The 17,836-nt window shown below is 38.2% G+C and overlaps 1 protein-coding gene across 1 annotated transcript in view; it reads left to right on the top strand.

Moving 5' to 3' along the window:
* TEK (TEK receptor tyrosine kinase) overlaps positions 1–17,126 on the top strand; it is a 42,167-nt gene extending 25,041 nt beyond the window's left edge. Inside the window, exons 7-23 of the mRNA XM_032206553.1 lie at positions 469–597; positions 2,306–2,460; positions 3,354–3,495; positions 3,887–4,048; positions 4,884–5,018; positions 5,683–5,976; positions 7,004–7,303; positions 7,718–7,875; positions 9,116–9,326; positions 10,363–10,473; positions 10,834–11,024; positions 11,435–11,548; positions 12,870–12,940; positions 13,553–13,593; positions 14,320–14,416; positions 14,894–14,993; positions 15,103–17,126. Coding sequence (XP_032062444.1) covers positions 469–597; positions 2,306–2,460; positions 3,354–3,495; positions 3,887–4,048; positions 4,884–5,018; positions 5,683–5,976; positions 7,004–7,303; positions 7,718–7,875; positions 9,116–9,326; positions 10,363–10,473; positions 10,834–11,024; positions 11,435–11,548; positions 12,870–12,940; positions 13,553–13,593; positions 14,320–14,416; positions 14,894–14,993; positions 15,103–15,177 — 2,486 coding nt within the window. The 3' untranslated portion in view covers positions 15,178–17,126. The remainder of the gene's footprint in view (positions 1–468; positions 598–2,305; positions 2,461–3,353; positions 3,496–3,886; positions 4,049–4,883; positions 5,019–5,682; positions 5,977–7,003; positions 7,304–7,717; positions 7,876–9,115; positions 9,327–10,362; positions 10,474–10,833; positions 11,025–11,434; positions 11,549–12,869; positions 12,941–13,552; positions 13,594–14,319; positions 14,417–14,893; positions 14,994–15,102) is intronic.
* The last annotated feature ends 710 nt before the right edge of the window (positions 17,127–17,836 follow it).

Raw genomic sequence — 17,836 nt, 5'->3', positions numbered from 1 at the left:
ATAGCCCTGCCATATTTCTACATGTCACACTGAGCTATTCACTGTCAATCACATATCCAACTACTGGGCAATAATTAGCCTTGTTCATTTCTATTAGACTGAAATCTCTTTGGGACATGATGCACATCTTCATGCACGTGTAAGTTCTATGATTCATTGGTGCTGTTAACACTGATGAAGTTTTGACACTACCACAGTGCAAGTGTGAAACCACAGTGGATGTCAAAGAAGCTTCCATATTTCCATCTAGCTTACAAATGACAGGCAGGGATATAAATATGCTCTATATTTCATGTTATTTGCTCTCTAGATGCTCTGTGGATGACTTAGTGCTGCTACATAGAGTTTCAAACTCAACCCAACTGAGGGAAGTAAACTCTACTGGAGAGAATTTATGCATGAAATTGAAAACTTATGGAAGACATTATCTAGTACCTTTACACTAACTGGCAACATATGTACTTGCAGAGTGCAAACCTGGTTTTTATGGATCAGATTGCAAACTCAGATGTAATTGTCACAATCGAGGGACGTGCGACAGATTTAAGGGCTGCATCTGCTCCCTTGGATGGCATGGTCTGCAATGTGAAAAAGAAGGTAAAGCAAGGTAACACGGTAGTAAATGACTTTTCCCCAGTGTAACTGAAACAGATCTTCATGATGGTGTAGCATTTCCACTTCAGGCTGGTATCCTTATGCTGTCGATTACATTCCAAGGGCCCACATGTATCTGTATACCTTTATTGTAGTGTGGTGTTTCTGAGCACTATATGATGCATTTTATAGGCCAGCATGCTACAGTTACATCTGACTTAGAGCAGACTTATATCTGCTGCTTACACCAGGTAAAGGATTGCCAATAGGCTGAGGGAGGTGATCCTTCAGCTCTGCTCAGCATTCGTGATGCCATACTTGGAGTGCTGGGTCTGGTTCTGGGACCCCCAGTACAACAGCAACCATATCAGGAAGAGCCCAAAAATGGCCACGAAGTTGATGAAGGGACTGGAGCACCTCTCCCATGAGGAAAGATTGAGGGAGTTGGGACTATTCACCCTGGAGAAAAGAAGGCTTGGGGCTATCTTACCAATGTGTGTTAATACCTGACAGGAAGGTGCAAAGAAAATGGAGCCAGGCACTTTTCAGTGGTGTCCAATGACAAGACAGGAGGCAGTGGACACAAAATGAAACACAGGAGGTTCCCCCTGAACATCAGGAAACGTTTCACTGTGTGGGTGACCAAGCACTGACACAGGTTGCCCAGAGAAGCTGTGGAGTCTCCCTCCCTGGAGGTCTTCAAAAGCTGCCTGGACATGGGCCTGAGCAACCTGCTCTAGGTGTCACTTGAGCAGGGGGTTGGACCAGGTGACCTCCAGAGGTCCCTTCCAACCTCAATCATTCAGGGATTTTGTGACTTGCTTTCATTAAATGTAGTGTTACAGTCCTTACTCTGTAGGCTTTGACATCAGCCTTAATATCAATTACTGAAAGGAGCTGGACATCCTACTATCAGCTTTTGGATAGGTTTGTGCTGTTTTACCTTTAAGGTTTATTGCATACCTGTTACTCAGCTGCACACACTCCTACACCACCAGGTTCATGATCTGAAATTGATGACAGAGACACTAGGACTACCCCAGAGTTTAAAGCAGCTCTGCCTCTTTGACAGAGTTAGGCTTGCAAAGCTGGATGTACTTCATTCAGAATACATTTGGATTCAGGCAAGGCTGGCACACAGCATTTTATGAAATGCACTCAGCAACTATCATTTCTGCTTGTTAAATAAAGTGACGAATTCATTGTTAACTTTTAAAAGTTTTCAAACACACGCACGCAAAAAGTAATAAATAAATAAATAAATAAATAAATAAAACAGCCAAAGAAACAAAGCCATGACACAACCAGCTGAACTACACCATTGTGATCCAACTGCTCTTGTGAAAAGACATAATGGAGAGCTAATAGTTACTACACATTCATTGCAAATTGTGTGCATGATTTTGCCATAAGTAGTGTGTGTGTGCTTAGAATATAAAAAGGTACACGAAAGAGAGGGAACGAAAGAGGAAACGAAGAATGCATAGAGGGGTTGTTTCTTCTCACATGCTCTTTACTCTGTTATAACAGTGTTGACTTTGGTAAGCTTTGGATATCTGTGGGTATGCTCACATACATGAGGGAGGATCAGATACGTATGCTGCCTAAGCTTTCCAGTGTACATGTGCATTATATGCCTAAGCGTGTTTGATGCTGCCTTTTGAAAGTTCTGTTTGAAGGATGACATTAAAATATTATATATATTCTGCAGGTTCAGCAGATCTTTCACCTCAGATAGAAAACTTACTAGACCCTGTGGAACTCAATTCTGGTGTCGAGTTCAAGCCTTTTTGTATAGCTACTGGAATGCCACTTCCTAAATCTGAAGAATTTAAACTTTTGAAGCAAGATGGAACTGTCCTAAGGGTGGGCTGCTGATTAATTGCTTCCTGTTATTTCTGATATTTATACTGACTTTATCTGTATTTAATGCACACTGTGCTTTATAAGCATAACATGAAATTCCAGTATTCTGAGATTATCATATTGCTTATCACACTGCTCATTGTTTGCTGTTCTTTATTTACTGAGTTCCTGTTCCAAAAAGTTTAAAACTTTGCTAGAATCCACATGACTTACAGGGCTAGCAAAAACAAACAAACAAAAAAGGTGATTTAGATGAATGGCTCTCACATAGACTAGGACCTGTTGAACAACCAAATCAGATCATGTTGACATTCCTGAAAATGAGAAAAAAATCTTGACTTGTTGATAAATTTATAAATTATACTTTGAAATATATATAAGTAACTTACTTTTAATTCTGCTCTTCCTCTATGACTAACTGGTAAAAATATAAAATATGTTACTAAATAGGGTAGAAATTAATCATAGTCTCTGAAATACTAGTGATTATTTATTTTTCAATTTTCAATTATTATTTTTAAATAATTTTAAATATTTTTTCAATTATTGAATCTATGTTGTGTATTGAAGTTATGTTTACTATGTAAACACTAAAAGAAGGAATATATATACAGCCTTTGATTTAAACAGATTGAAATCAGATACATGGATTAGGATTTAAATAGAATGAAATCAGATACATGATCAAACACAGCAGTCACCATGTGAGCTTCCTCAACTGTAGAAATAGAATTCACGGACTGAAGCATATGTGAATCTATGGAACTGACTTCTATAGAGCCTCTCTAGTGACACCACTAAACACTAAATGAATTCCGAGACTGTGAGAAAAGTGGAATGGAAAAAATCCGTAATGCCCACAGTTTTCAGGTCCATGTCTTTTTTCTTTTCAGCCTTCCTTAATTGTCACCAGTAATCGCTCTGAAGCTATGTTTACAATTAATCGAGTCCAGCCCCGTGACACAGGAACCTGGGTCTGCAGCGTGCAGACGGTAGCAGGAATGGCAGAGAAACCGTTTCAAGTTACAGTTAAAGGTAAGAGCATAAATCTTTTCTAATATCTTTGCCTCTCTATTTTTAAAAGAAGATTTATAGTCTAACATGGCAGGGCTTGCCATTCCTGAGCTGTAGAAAGATGTCTGAATAAATATGTACAGTCAGAATATAAACATAAGCCTCTTATAAGTGGCACCCTAATTAACTGTATTGGGGTATAAAAGTGTGATGGTAAGGATTAAAAGAATAGGCAATTTTTTATAAAAATTTTTTGAAGAATACAAACAGTGAGTTTTAGGGTCTAAACCCCTGTCTACTTTTTAAGAGTTTGGAAGAGCATCTCCCATTTTCCTGTAGATGTAGGAAGATACCAGAGTTTTACTGATGTAGGGAATTAAAAGGCTGGTTTAATACTTGCATTCTTGCTCAGTTCCTCCTGTGCCACAGTATGCCCCACGGCTGACAGACAGTGGACATAATTTTCTCATTATTGATATCAATGCTGAGTTACATCTTGGAGATGGACCTGTTGTGTCAACAAAACTCCTGTACAAGCCAGCAAAGCGGTATCAGTCCTGGATGTCTGTAGAAGGTAAGATTCTCTAATTCTCTCAAACACAAATTTCACCTACTTACTGAAACATAATTTGGTGTCTGCCCTTGACCCAGATTCAAAAGTCTCTGTAACCTAAAGCTAAATCTTTTATGACTGGCCACGTGGCTCTGCATAACAGTACTGTATAATGTTAATGTGAATGTGGTACACTGACAGTGGTTGGAAGTGTTTATTCAATTTTCAGTAATCAAAAGGTTCCCCCCTTCCTCCCTAAGATAAACAGTACTCAATGCTGGGCCCAGCTGTTGAAGTCCTGTGCAAATTCCAGTTTTTCAAAAGCAGTGAGCAGTATGGAGAGGTACTGAAGCATCTGCTGTATTCCTGTATGCTTATTGTGCCCTTCACTGCAACAAATATTTTACGTAAATAATGATTAGGAATGGTATGGGTAAAGTGAAGCCTGCGTGTGAGTGAGATGACCACTTTGTCTAAAATAGTACAGGAAACATTACAGGAAATTAAACAAGTGAACAATCATTACTCTAATCCATGGTACCCCAAAATCTGCACACAAAATACATACTGCTGAAGTAACCAGTCCTGCTCGGACCCAAAGGAAGGATTGATGGAAACATCCCTTGGGCTGGGTCAGAACCCAGCGGTTACTATGGGCTTATGTTGCTTATGTTAAAAATCCACATATTATATGCTTCAAATAGCTTATCTTAGGGAATTAGGAACAAAAGAAGAGCCTGAGTATCTTACCTTCCATGTCTAGTCATTCAGGAATACATGTATTTTCCTGCCCTTTTCTTTCTTATAATTTTTCAGTATGGGGTATACAGCTTTACTGTTTCTTTCTCCATCTCAGTAAAAGGCACAACCAAAAGACTGGACAATCTGGAACCAAAAACAGAGTATCAGTTCTGTGTTCAGCTGAGTCGGCAAGGGGAAGGTGGGGAAGGCCATCCCGGACCACAGGCTAGCTTCACAACAGCTGCACTTGGTAAGTCATCCATCACCTTGGCTTTTCAGAAAAGGGCCATTTCGGAGGGTTATGTCTGTGGTCTGCTCCCTGATCGGCCAGAGCAGTTTCATTTGAGCAATGTCAGCAGCTAGATGTGAAAAATATGGAGAGCCTTTTGAAATAATCTCAGGCAAAGGGGAAAAACAAAGCAAAACAAAACAAAACAAAAAACAGGGGTGAAGAAAACAACCCTGTATGTAAGACAGTTCTATTATGCTCCCTGATTTAGAAGTGAAGGATCTGGGAAAGGAAAATATGCATAATTTGCCTGACTAAGCAGCAGAATTGGAGATAGAAAACACTTTTGCATGCTAGTCCTTCCTTCTAACACCAGATTGGTCCTTTCACTTACTATTAGATCAATTTACTTTAAAAATTAAAATGTCTGAACAAGCAGATAAGTTTTCAGTTCACTTGAGGAGACAGCCCAAACTGAATACTGACGTACAAAATAAATGAGGATTCCACTAGGAATTACCAAACAAGACAGCAAATTTCTGGTAACTGGGTGGGGTGTGGGAGGGGAGAAATGCCCTTTGTCACTCTAAGTTAGAGCAAGTGGCTGGGAATAACTGGTACCCCTGCTTTGGTTTACATACCAGATGTGAAGTGTTGTTCCCTGTCTCACTGTGGCTTCTCCAAGGTCTTCCTCCACCAGAAGGTCTCACACTCCTTCCAAAAAGCACAACATCACTGAATTTGTCATGGCATCCTTTAACGCTGAGGACAGAGGACGACATTCGTGTTGAAGTGGAAAGGAAGAGCGTGAATGACAATGGTGACGAGAGCAGTGTTATTACTCAAGTGCCAGGAAATATGTCCACACTGATCATTAAAGATCTTGAGCCCAGACAGCAATACATGTGCAGGGTACGGGTGAACACCAGGTCCCAAGGAGAATGGAGCAACTACCTGTATGCGTGGACTTTCAGTGACAGTAAGTAGCTGATTCACTTCCGTTTAATTCTTCCTCTTTCCCCCAGCGGTCAGAATGATTGTTTCTTAATCACTACATTAAAATAAATCCTTTGTTTTGGTAACACTCAGTTCCTGACGACAACCTGTCATGGTTGCTATTACTATTATTATAAAGTAAATCTCTGTATTCAAAGGAATTCTTACCTTGGGAATTGTCAGGAACTGATGATGAGTTTTATGAAGAAAAAAAAAAAAAAGGAAAAATAAGTGAAAAGCTTGGGAATTCACGTCTTAATATCAGTGTGATTTGTGCTTCTAACACACATAGCATTTTTTTCTCCTTGTAGTGATGAACACACAGATTTTCATAATCTAAGCTCTTTTTTAACTCCAAAAAAAAACAACACTCAGACCCTGCAGTTCTGCCATGTCAATACAGGAAGAGTCAGCTTATAAGGAACAAAAAGAAGATGCAATGAAAGGTACACATCCCTGTGAGCAAAGTGTAGTTTCAGTGTAGCTATGCTCAAGATCAGTGCCCGTGCTTGAATTCCTGAGTGCGAACAGTGCCCTTATGGTCACAACCATGGTTAAATAATTAACCATATTACCATTTTAACTAGGTAATATGGTTAATTGCCTATTAATAACAAGCTAGAGAAGTGAGAAACAAAGAAAAGAAACCAAAAGCACCTTCCCCCCATCAGCCCTCTTCCACCTCCTCCCCCCGGGAGAATGGGGGTTATGGTCATTAACTTTAAAGCAATTATGCTGTCCTTGCAGAACAGCTTAGAGCATTCATATCCTTTTTGCAAGGACAGGGCTACACTGAATACTACTCCAACCTCTACTGGAAGTATGGAGTACTGCAATATGGGTGACTGCACATGGTTCATAAAACAGTTGTGCTCAGTTACCAAAGCTTGTCAACAAAATTCTTCTGTTTAGCACAACAAAAACACTGCATAAAGTGTTTGGCCTCTGAGGGAAGGCAGAAGAGGTGATGTGCTCTCCAACACTTAATGTGTGTTTATATCTGTTCTCAGGAATCCCTCCTGCACCGTACAACATCAAGTTTTCTAACACCACTGACACATCTTCGGTCATCTCTTGGACAACTGCCGAGGGTCACTCCATCTCCTCCATCATCATCAGCTACAAAATTTATGGCAAGGCTGAGTACAACCACATCGACATTATCATTAAGAATACCACCATTACTCAATACCATCTCAAGGGCCTCGAGCCAAACACTGTGTACCAGGTTCAGATTAACGCTCAGAACAACATCGGCTTGAGCAATCCAAACACATCCTTTGAACTGAAGACTCTTCCAGAAACTAAAGGTTAGTTATTCCAGCATGCCGGACTTGCACAAACCAGGGCTGATGGTATAAACCAGTTAGATAGAGCAAAGTCACAATATCCTTTTTTTTGACTCTCAGTTCCCTACATGGCATCAGTGAAGTGGCAACATACAGCATTTGTGTGTATTCACTAGCAAGCGCCCAACAGCTCATAAATTAATGGAGTTAATTAGATCACTGAATGTGACCTCAGCTTTGCTCTCCCTGAAATAAGCAGGTGCTCACAAATCTGAAAATCAGAGCATACAATGTCTGTGACATTTTTGTAAAACAAGGGGATATACCTACATGTCTTTACACTGTTTATAAGATGGGAGTGTCTAGCTATGCATTGTTCATGGCTTTTTCAGAATTACCTGGAAATGACAAACTCTTTATGTGCTTCCTCAACAGCTCCATATGAATCCAAAGGAGGCAAAATGCTGCTTATTGCTATCCTTGGCTCTGCAGGAATGACCTGTGTAACTATTCTCCTGGCCTTTCTCATCATGCTGCAGTTAAAGCGAGCCAACTTCCAGCGCAGAATGGCTCAGGCTTTCCAAAATGTGGTGGTGGGTTTCTAGCTTTCCTCTAGCAGTGTGGCTAAACATTTTTGCCCCATCTTTTGCAGTGTTGGTTTTTGGTTTTGTTTTTTTCACTTCCTTCTCTTTGGCCTTTCCAAATACAATCTCCTCTTCATGTATGACATTAGTGCTGTTGCTAGTGACCCAGAGCTAAAGCAATCATAGCTATAGGCTATGAGACAGATGACCTGACTTGAAAAAAGATACACACAATTCATCCTTCTCTTTTCTGTCTTGTTGTCCCTGTGTATGACAAGTATCAAGCCATGCAGAATAGAAGAGCTTGTTTTCCTTTTGTGAAGTTATGTCATTTTGAAAACTGCAGTACTTTTAACCATTGCTTTTGAGCATCAGTGACTGATCTGCCACATCTTTTTAACCTGGGGAGAGGACAGCAGGGATCAGTCAATGGCAACATCATAGCTTTGGCAGTGATGAAATTGCTGAAGTTTGTACTATCACGTAGAGCTCTCTCTCTGCATATACTTGTATCCTGCTGTAGCTTCTGCCTCACTCAGCTTTCCAGTGTTATCTCTTACTTCAAAGGGGAACCCACAAAGGAGAATGAAGCTGGGCCAAGGAACTCCTCCAATTGGATCTCCACAGGTTATTTCTTAAAAAGGGGACTCATTCAAAAAGATGAATGGTCTCCAGGCCACAAAAAGAGTCCCCAGGCCACACAGAATAGGTCCTGCTCCTTCTCTTGAAACTTTTCCCCAAAAAAGTGTTTATTGGGCATGTGTGGCTGAAGTGAAGATGTCTCAAGTATGGCAGAGAATCATTTCCTGTCTCTTTTCTTTCCTTGCATTGTCTTTCTTCAGTATTCCTACCTAGCCTGATTAGCACAGAATTTACTCAAGACAAACAAAGAGATAAATCTTGCCCTGAGACTTAAAACTGGTTCTAAGATCAATTTTTTCAAATGATTTTTGCCCATCTCTTTCACGTTCACTAATTGGAAAACTGTTCAGGATGCCTAGTACAAAGGTACTTATGGATAAATTAGGAGTCTGATTAATTTTGTAGATCTAGGCACAAGTGCTTGATGCAGCCAGTGTCTAAAGCAGGTGTAGTTTGCTAATGTACTCACTCGTGTGTAAGCAGGAGATGGTTCAGGTTGTGTGTATGCGTACACCAGTGAGCACATATGTATTCAGGGAGGGTAAGCATGGTATTGCTCAGTAAAGAAGAAATCATACTTAATGTCATTTGCTTAACTCTGTTACAGAGGGAAGAGCCAGCTGTACAGTTTAACTCAGGTACTCTCACTCTGAGCAGGAAAGCCAAAAACAGCCCAGATCCCACCATTTATCCAGTTCTTGAGTGGAATGACATCAAATTTCAAGATGTGATCGGGGAAGGTAACTTTGGACAAGTCTTGAAAGCACGAATTAAGAAGGATGGCTTACGCATGGATGCTGCAATTAAAAGGATGAAAGGTAGTAAAGATCAGACTCCAAGACTGTAGACTTCTCTTGGCTGTTTTTGTTTGTGTTTTTTGTTTGTTTGTTTGTTTGTTTTGTTTTGTTTTGTTTGTTTGTTTGTTTTTTTCCAAGTGTTCCTCTGTCTTAAGAAGTGCTTAGTAGCCCCCTCCTAATGTTTAAATAAATATTCAAAATTACTAGTGACATTATAATGGCTGATACTAGGCCAAGATTTGTGTTCTGGCAAAGACTACATTTCTGCTCTGTCATGTTGGTCTATATTTCTCTTTAAATGCTAACATCATTAAGGATTATGAATTTTGTACTTCACAGACTAGTACAAACTTCACATGTGAATTTATTTGCAGAGGAGGAGCCATTAAAACATGCATTTGATAGAAACAGGTGCACTGAGCTAGCCTTGGGGCACAGCATTTAGGTATCTCGCTTACCTCATCCAGTCACAGATAACTACATCTCTGCATCTGTACACACATACACTAAATCAAGGGTCACTTGCTTTCTTTGTACTCATTGGGCCTGACTGTCATGTTCCAGAGAGAACTACAACGCATGGAATACTGCAAGAACGCATGTATTTTTTGTGATTCACTAGATTGTTATGTAGGCAAATTGGGAGACACTCAAATAAAATCAACATTAAAAAATGAGCCAAGGTCTGCATGCAGGCAGAAATAATCACAAGCACACAAAAGGAAAGATTTTTAGGCAGCTAGCTGCAGTATGATCTGCTATGACTTTTTAACTTTTGAAATAAGTGACAGTTGTGTAATATTAAAATGTTTTCTTTCTCTGGAGATGGCTGCTGCAAACGTTAGATTCTCTCCTTTTTTTTTTTTTCTCCTCTTTGAATGAAAAATCATATTTTTCAAGTAAATATAATTTTTCAAGTAATGTATCTTAGAGATTTCCTCTTTCTATTGGGAATGAAGCTGTAGTGCCCCAGGCAGCCCAGAGTCCTCACAATTAACAATATAATCCTAAATTCAGTTCAAAGGAAAACATAAATGAACACTGATTTGATTTTCAGAGTATGCCTCAAAAGATGACCACAGAGACTTTGCTGGAGAACTTGAAGTCCTTTGTAAACTTGGTCATCATCCCAACATCATAAATCTTCTGGGAGCATGTGAACATCGGGGTAAGACACTATTGAATACATGCACTTCAAAAAATCATTAAAAACAACGACAACAAAAACAGTATAGATTCATATTGTCCATAGAAACACCAGCTCATGAACAGGTTTTTCTGTGCAACACTTAGGTTAAAAAGCCAAATACACTTGGCATTAAAGCTACAAGTCCATGTTAATCCATCAGAAATGATGTTCACCAGTAGTTCTAAATTCTCTATCACACGTAGGAATTACACCATTTGATATTTCCCCATGAATCTGATTTGTTTATTTTATTGTTATTTTACATCACTGTAGGTTTCCAAATACAATTGCTGAATGTCTTTTACTTTGTGATACACTTACTATCTGATTTTTCATTAGGATATCTTTACCTTGCCATTGAATATGCCCCCCATGGAAATTTACTGGACTTCCTTCGGAAAAGCAGAGTGCTAGAGACAGATCCAGCATTTGCCATTGCCAACAGTACTGCATCTACACTTTCCTCTCAGCAACTTCTCCATTTTGCAGCAGATGTTGCCAGAGGGATGGACTACCTGAGCCAGAAACAGGTCAGTCCTAAATTTTCTACCCACCAAGGGCAGAGTATTCATTTTTCAGGGACTATGCTTTTAAATGAGATCAATATAAGGTTTTAATTTTAGCTTCGATAGCACACACAGAGTGACCATTATTTTGGTGTGTTCACTCAGAGCTATCAAATACTATGTCACAGGGAATCAAGGAGGAGGCATTCAAACTTACAAATGATGTAACTAACTGCTCTCATCTTTAGCTACAGTTTAAAATGTTCTAGGTAATGGCATACTAAGCCATTTGTTTTGGTTTTCATTTTTATTCTAAATGCTTCCAATTTTCAGTGGAGCATTGAAATAACACATTTCAAGTTCACAGATACCATAGTGATTTCTGTTTTTTTTTTTTGTTTTGTTTTGTTTTGTTTTGTTTTTTTTAACTTTAGTTTATTCATCGAGATTTGGCAGCAAGAAACATCTTGGTTGGAGAAAACTATGTTGCAAAAATAGCTGACTTTGGTTTATCCAGAGGTCAAGAAGTTTATGTTAAGAAGACCATGGTAAGACTCAAAAGCCATATAGTCTGTTCTCATTTTTGTTTTCTTGTTTCTTATTTTGTATTGTAATATAAACAAAAATGTAAACTCATAGGTACTACAGAACCAATTATATACATGTATAAATACTTATAATATACTAACATGTATAAATATTTATATTAACTATTAATACACATGCATTACCTGTAAATCAGCTCAATAACAAGTTTATAATATATATAATTGACAATTACTTCTGTGAAGATGGATGGCAGTAAAATAACCAATTTTGTAATCAGTAATGAGATTTAGTTCAATTCTATATAGAAATGCATAGAATATACATTTGATGTATGATGGATGTGTACTGGAGCTGTGAGAATTATATTTTTGTGCCAGAGTTTATCTGGCTGGGGCAATCTAGTTTAATTTTATTGAACAAGCACAAAGTTAACAAAACGGTAATAACAGATACACTAGGATCTATGAGTTGACAAAACAGCTCTCCAGAGCTAATGCTTTGGAAGACATAGAAGAGAAAGTTGTCTAATAAACATCAGACAACCACAGTCTAGGAATAACACTGGGTGATCAAGGGAATGGGACTGCTTAGAGACTCATGACATTACTCAAGGATTATTTCCAATTTGTCTTGAGATGCTGGTTGGATAAATTTTGTTAGCTTTAGCTTGAACTGTCCCTTCAGTATGTAAACATACAAATCAAGTCACGACACAACTAAAGTAATAAGTCTAATTACTTAATAAAGTTTGCTTGCTTACAGTCAATTTTCATAAATATAACATGTAGAACAATTGCTGGGGATTAAATTGTGGTATCTGTTGGAGTGGGTCCAGAAGACGATCATGAAGATGATCAAGGGGCTGGAGAACCTCTCCTGTGAAGCCAGGTAGAGAGAGCTGGGGCTGCTCAGCCTGGAGAAGAGAAGGCCCCAGGAAGACCTCATTGCGGCCTTCCGAAGGATGGCCTACAGGAAAGATGAAGAGAGACTCAGGGAGTGCAGTGGCAGGACAAGGGGTAGTGATTTTAAACTAAAGGAGGGAGGTTTATATTAGATATAAGGAAGAAATTCTTCACCGTAACTTTGGTGAGGCACTGGAACAGGTTGCCCAGATAAGTTATAGATGCCCCATCCCTGCAAGTGTGCAAGGCCAAGTTGGGTGGGGCTTTGGGCAATCTGGTCTAATGGGAGATGTTCCAGCCTATGGCAGGGTTGTGGGGTGAACTATATGTTCTTTAAAGAATCCAATCCGAACCGTGCTATGATTCTATATTGTTATTCCAACCACCAACAAACCAACTTTCATGAAATAATTTCCAGGGACGGCTTCCAGTGAGATGGATGGCAATTGAATCTTTGAATTACAGCGTTTACACCACTAATAGTGATGTGTAAGTATGTTTTAAGGTGGTCTTTTTAAAATAATCTTTTTTTTTTTAATATCAAGGAAAGTTTGATAGCAAGTATAAAGACATGCACTGAACACAAAAAAACTCACAAACTATGTCAGTATGAGTAAGTAAATGGCAAGAAAAAATGGAAGTCAACAACAAAAATAGTTACTTCTATTTCATCAGAAATGTCTGAACTAGTGTCCACAAGCTAATTAGATTTGGGTTACTAATAGAGGTACATTTCTCACTTGAAATAAAAAATTCTTCTGAATTCTCAGGTGAGTCAAAGAAAATCAGTATTTTAGTCAGGAACCTGGAACTGATATTTAGCAAAGCAATTCAGTAAGAACGCTGTTTTTGCTGAGAATGCTTAAGTCTAGTCAAGAACTCTGATGGACTTACAGGGAATTAATTTTGCTAAAGATCTCGTTCCAAGCGTTCCAGTTCTATGAACCCTAAAATTACACAAAAATTGGTAAGAAAAAAAAAAATAGGGAGATTGACTCACATTTCTTTATGTTCTCTGATTATTAGCAAAATTACCTACCATTTTAAAATATGGTATCTTGTTGCATTCTGGTGGCATTCAATAATACTCCTCTCTTGTAGATGGTCATATGGTGTCCTATTATGGGAAATTGTTAGCTTAGGTAAGTATGTGGATTTTGTTCTGCACAAATAAACTCATCTGGGTCAAGCAACCTCTACTCATTCAGTCTGCCTACAGTTCCTTGCTTTGCATCACTCTGCTTTTTTTTTTTTTTTTTTTCCTGTTTGATTTTACAGAGCCTTATTTAGCTTCAGTATTCTTGGAAATACAATCATCACATTTTCAGTTCAGATACCATTCTAAATGAGAAAAACATCATGACCATATTTTCATGGCACTGTAAAACCCAGGGCATATCTAAATGTAAGATTCAGCATATCACATTATTTGTAGCCTTAATCCAAAATGCTGTAATGTTGATGGGTAGTTTTTGATCATCCCCCTCAGTTTTAAGTCAACATTTACATTGTAAATACTTCTTTTTGATAAACTTCACCAAGTACTGTCAAAGAAAATTTTTGAACATTAATGAAATTTGAGGGATTTGTTGTTTTTTTGTTTGGTTGATTGGTTTGGTTTTGTTCTTGAGTAGTTGAAAAGCTGTTTTGTTGTTACTGCTTCCATAATGCATAATGCACAGTTTGAAGAGAAAAATGAAAGCCAGTATAAATTTTTATCACCTACAGGGCTGGTACAAAAACATACTGTCTAATGTTGGACTAATCCACTTGTTACTGAGTCAGTCATTGTTTTTCCTATCTGCTATGAAATTACATTTTTTAATTAAAAAAATAGTGTTCATCACAATGATTAAACCCTGCTTTAGGTGGAACACCATATTGTGGAATGACATGTGCAGAACTCTATGAAAAATTGCCTCAAGGGTACAGACTGGAAAAGCCTCTCAACTGTGATGATGAAGTGTAAGTAACTGCCTCGGCAAACACAAAATGAAACACAGCATAATCTATAGGAAATAAACAAATGTCTACAATAAACTATTTTTTTTTTTAATAAAAACAAACATTACATTAAAAATTGAAGGGTGCACAAGTGGAAATAATTATTTCAGGCCCTTTCTGCCCAGCATGCACTGTTATTTGCAATGAGTCCTTTCCGAGGCTTCCCGCTCCTGCCAAATATACTGTTCTCAATGCAATATGGCTGGGCTTTCACTTGAGGTTCTTGATTATTCCATAGAAAAATATTTTTTTTCCAGACAGAAACCAAATGTTGAAAATATAGATCCAGATACGTATACAAGTCCTTTTAAAAATAATAAATATAAAATTTATTATATATAAAATGTATAAAATTATTTTATTAATAATAAATTTACAAGAACTAATGGCTCTAACCTATGTGTCTAAAACATCCTGTGTTGGTGTTTGTTTTTAAAGGTATGACCTAATGAGACAGTGCTGGAGAGAGAAACCATATGAAAGACCATCATTTGCTCAGATATTGGTGTCACTGAACAGGATGTTAGAAGAAAGAAAGGTAAGAATGAATCCACATGAATGAATTAGGCCATGAATATTTTCAATACAGTTTAGGATTCTTGAGGTAATGCAACTTGTATCACACTCTTTGCTTGCTTCCTTCCCAGACCTATGTGAACACTACCCTATATGAGAAGTTTACCTATGCAGGCATTGACTGCTCCGCTGAAGAAGCTGCTTAAGACAGAAGAAATCTACATCCACCAACGATGTATTAAACAAAACCAAAACTCAATCTGCTGGAGCCCAAAATGTGATGTGCTGTGTAGAATCGTGTATAGTTCTAACTGTATATAATACAGTTATACTATTTTACTACAAATATCTATGTGTATATCACACAGTAACCCCTGCCTCCACAGACTGTAGAAGTGTACATACTGCTCTGAGTAGGAATAGACTGAAGTCATAAAATCTGCTGTTTCATATGCAGGGTATTCTTCTTTTCTAGTCATGTAGGTGAAGTGTATACATTACAATTATTGTAGTGAATTACATGTTGCCATCTTAGACATGTTTGATACTTTTCAAGAGCTACTGATAGCAAAGTCAGTAACTTACAGCAGTATTTCATATACATTTTAATTGTGATTCAAACAAGAATGTTATGTTCTATGTGACAGTGGTATTTGCAAGCAGATGCCAATCCAGTATTGTCACCAAGAATACTAAGGTTCCTATTTGAAAGTAAAAGTAAGGTTGTAGAAATAATCTGTTCAAGAATTCTGCTGAATACGCTTGTAAGATATAAGGAATAATATTGCTTTTCCAGCGTCCAGTTTGACAGTATTTGCCTAATTTCTAAAAACAGGCATATATTTTGAAGTGTTTGATGCTATCTAAAGCAGCCATATAGCAATTATCATGAAGTGCAGGACTGAAGAATGTAATACATCAGCCTGGATACAAATGAGGCTTTTTCAATTTGATTTTCATTTGATAATTACCCTGCATAATTATAAATTACTACTCATTATGTACAAGCAGGATTTACTTACTTTTTCTTATTTTATCTGTTACACAGGTTGTTGTATGGTATAGCCTCTTAAAAATGCTTTACAAAAATACTTCAAAACAGTGGTATATGGCCTGCCTGAAAGATCCTCCAGCCCTTAAGTGAGACAAACAGAGACAGGATTGGCATTACCTCCTGGCATGAAGTCAGTCACTTGGGATCCTGCAGACTTATCTCATCCAGACTTCACACATCTGCTAATTTCATGCTTTGCACAAATGTTCCTCTTATCCCCCAGGGACTCACTGGCTCGTAACTGCCCGTTGGATCACGGTGACTTTCTAGCTCTTTCTAGAGTGGATCTGGTCACTCCCTTGTACCTGGAAGAGGCTAGAGAGAACAAAATAGAAAGGTTTCCTTCTGATGCTTACTTTGTAGGTGGCTTGGTTACAAGGCAGGGATACCACAGCAGAATACAGGGTTACGTAACTGGCATGTATCAGTCCTGACTCAAATATACAAAGCACTAAAAGCCTCATTAAAATGGAGTCCAGCAGCAAACAATGACACTGAGATCAGGTGCATTGCCTTGAGATTGGCAGAGCTTGCACTGTAATTACAAGTGCTACAAGCTGAGTTTACAGAGATTGTACAGACTCACTGGACTAAGGGAACCTCAGCAGAACTCTTCAAAAATGGAAGAGAAGAACAATTCCATAAATTCCAGGTATTTTTCATAAAAGATTACTTGGCAAGGCACCTTTGAAGTATGGGGATTGCATTTGGCTGTCTGGCCAGGTTTCTATAGGTCTGCAAAATGAACACGAAGGGACCTCCATAGATGCCCTGGCTGACAGGCAATGCTAGCTAATAACTTCTGGTAGAAGTTCTCCACTTTCTGTAAAGAATTTTTCATGTGTCCAAAACAGCTTGTTGTCCCACACGTCTGAGAAGCAGACACTACCGACTGTTCTACTACTTGATGTAAGCCCATTTTTCTGTGGCAAGCTTTTATTTTAAACAATGTCATGTAAGGAAAGATCAGTCATTCACCAGCCCAGCAGGTCTTAAAGCTGTCTGCATTTTAAGTGTTGAAGTCCTCTGTAGTTTTATCTGAAGGTCATTTAAATGTCTTTGTAAATGTTCTTCAGAACCTCAGTTAACATTGTGGTAACATTGTGGTATACATAAACTTTCTGATTTGCTCTAATGAAATTTAAAGATTATTTTTAAATTGTCATTTGAAAAATATACAGAAGTAGTAAACTCAATACACAGCTTGAAATGTCTCTGTTAGATCTACACATAACAGAACTACAGCTATTAATAGATTGCTTGCTTCTCCACTTGCAACACACACTGTGCGTTCCACATTCAGTATATTACTCTGTTAACCAGGACTGGAAAATCTGATTTATGGTGGTTGGTGGCATAAAAAGGTTTCCAGCCTACCCATTAGTGGTTGTATGCTCTGCCTTCCACAACACATTATATCAGATCCCATGTCCCCCCTGTATCCTAAGAAGTCTTTATTGGTTTCTCTGCTGTTAAGAGCATAACACTATCTGCTCCCAACAGTTACTAGTCCAAATACCTCACATCCTAACATCCTTTATACACTTCTACATATTTACACCTGCCTACTTCTTTGCACAAGCTTACTCTGTTACCAACTCTTCTACACATTGCTTTTTGCTAGTATTTCCTTAGTTTTCCCATATTTTCTCACATACTGTTAATAAGCTCATACTCAAGACAAATATATACTTGGGAAAGAATAGAATTTCAGACGAGTGAAGCTGGACGTGTTTTGAGGAGTATGTGACATACAATGGAAAGGTAACTGTTTACAGTCAAGCATTATCCATAGTTTGAAATTATCAGAC

The sequence above is a fragment of the Aythya fuligula genome, chromosome Z (genome assembly GCF_009819795.1).
Source record: "Aythya fuligula isolate bAytFul2 chromosome Z, bAytFul2.pri, whole genome shotgun sequence".
Classification (NCBI taxonomy): Eukaryota; Metazoa; Chordata; class Aves; order Anseriformes; family Anatidae; genus Aythya; species Aythya fuligula.
This window is presented reverse-complemented; position numbering and strand designations above follow the sequence as displayed.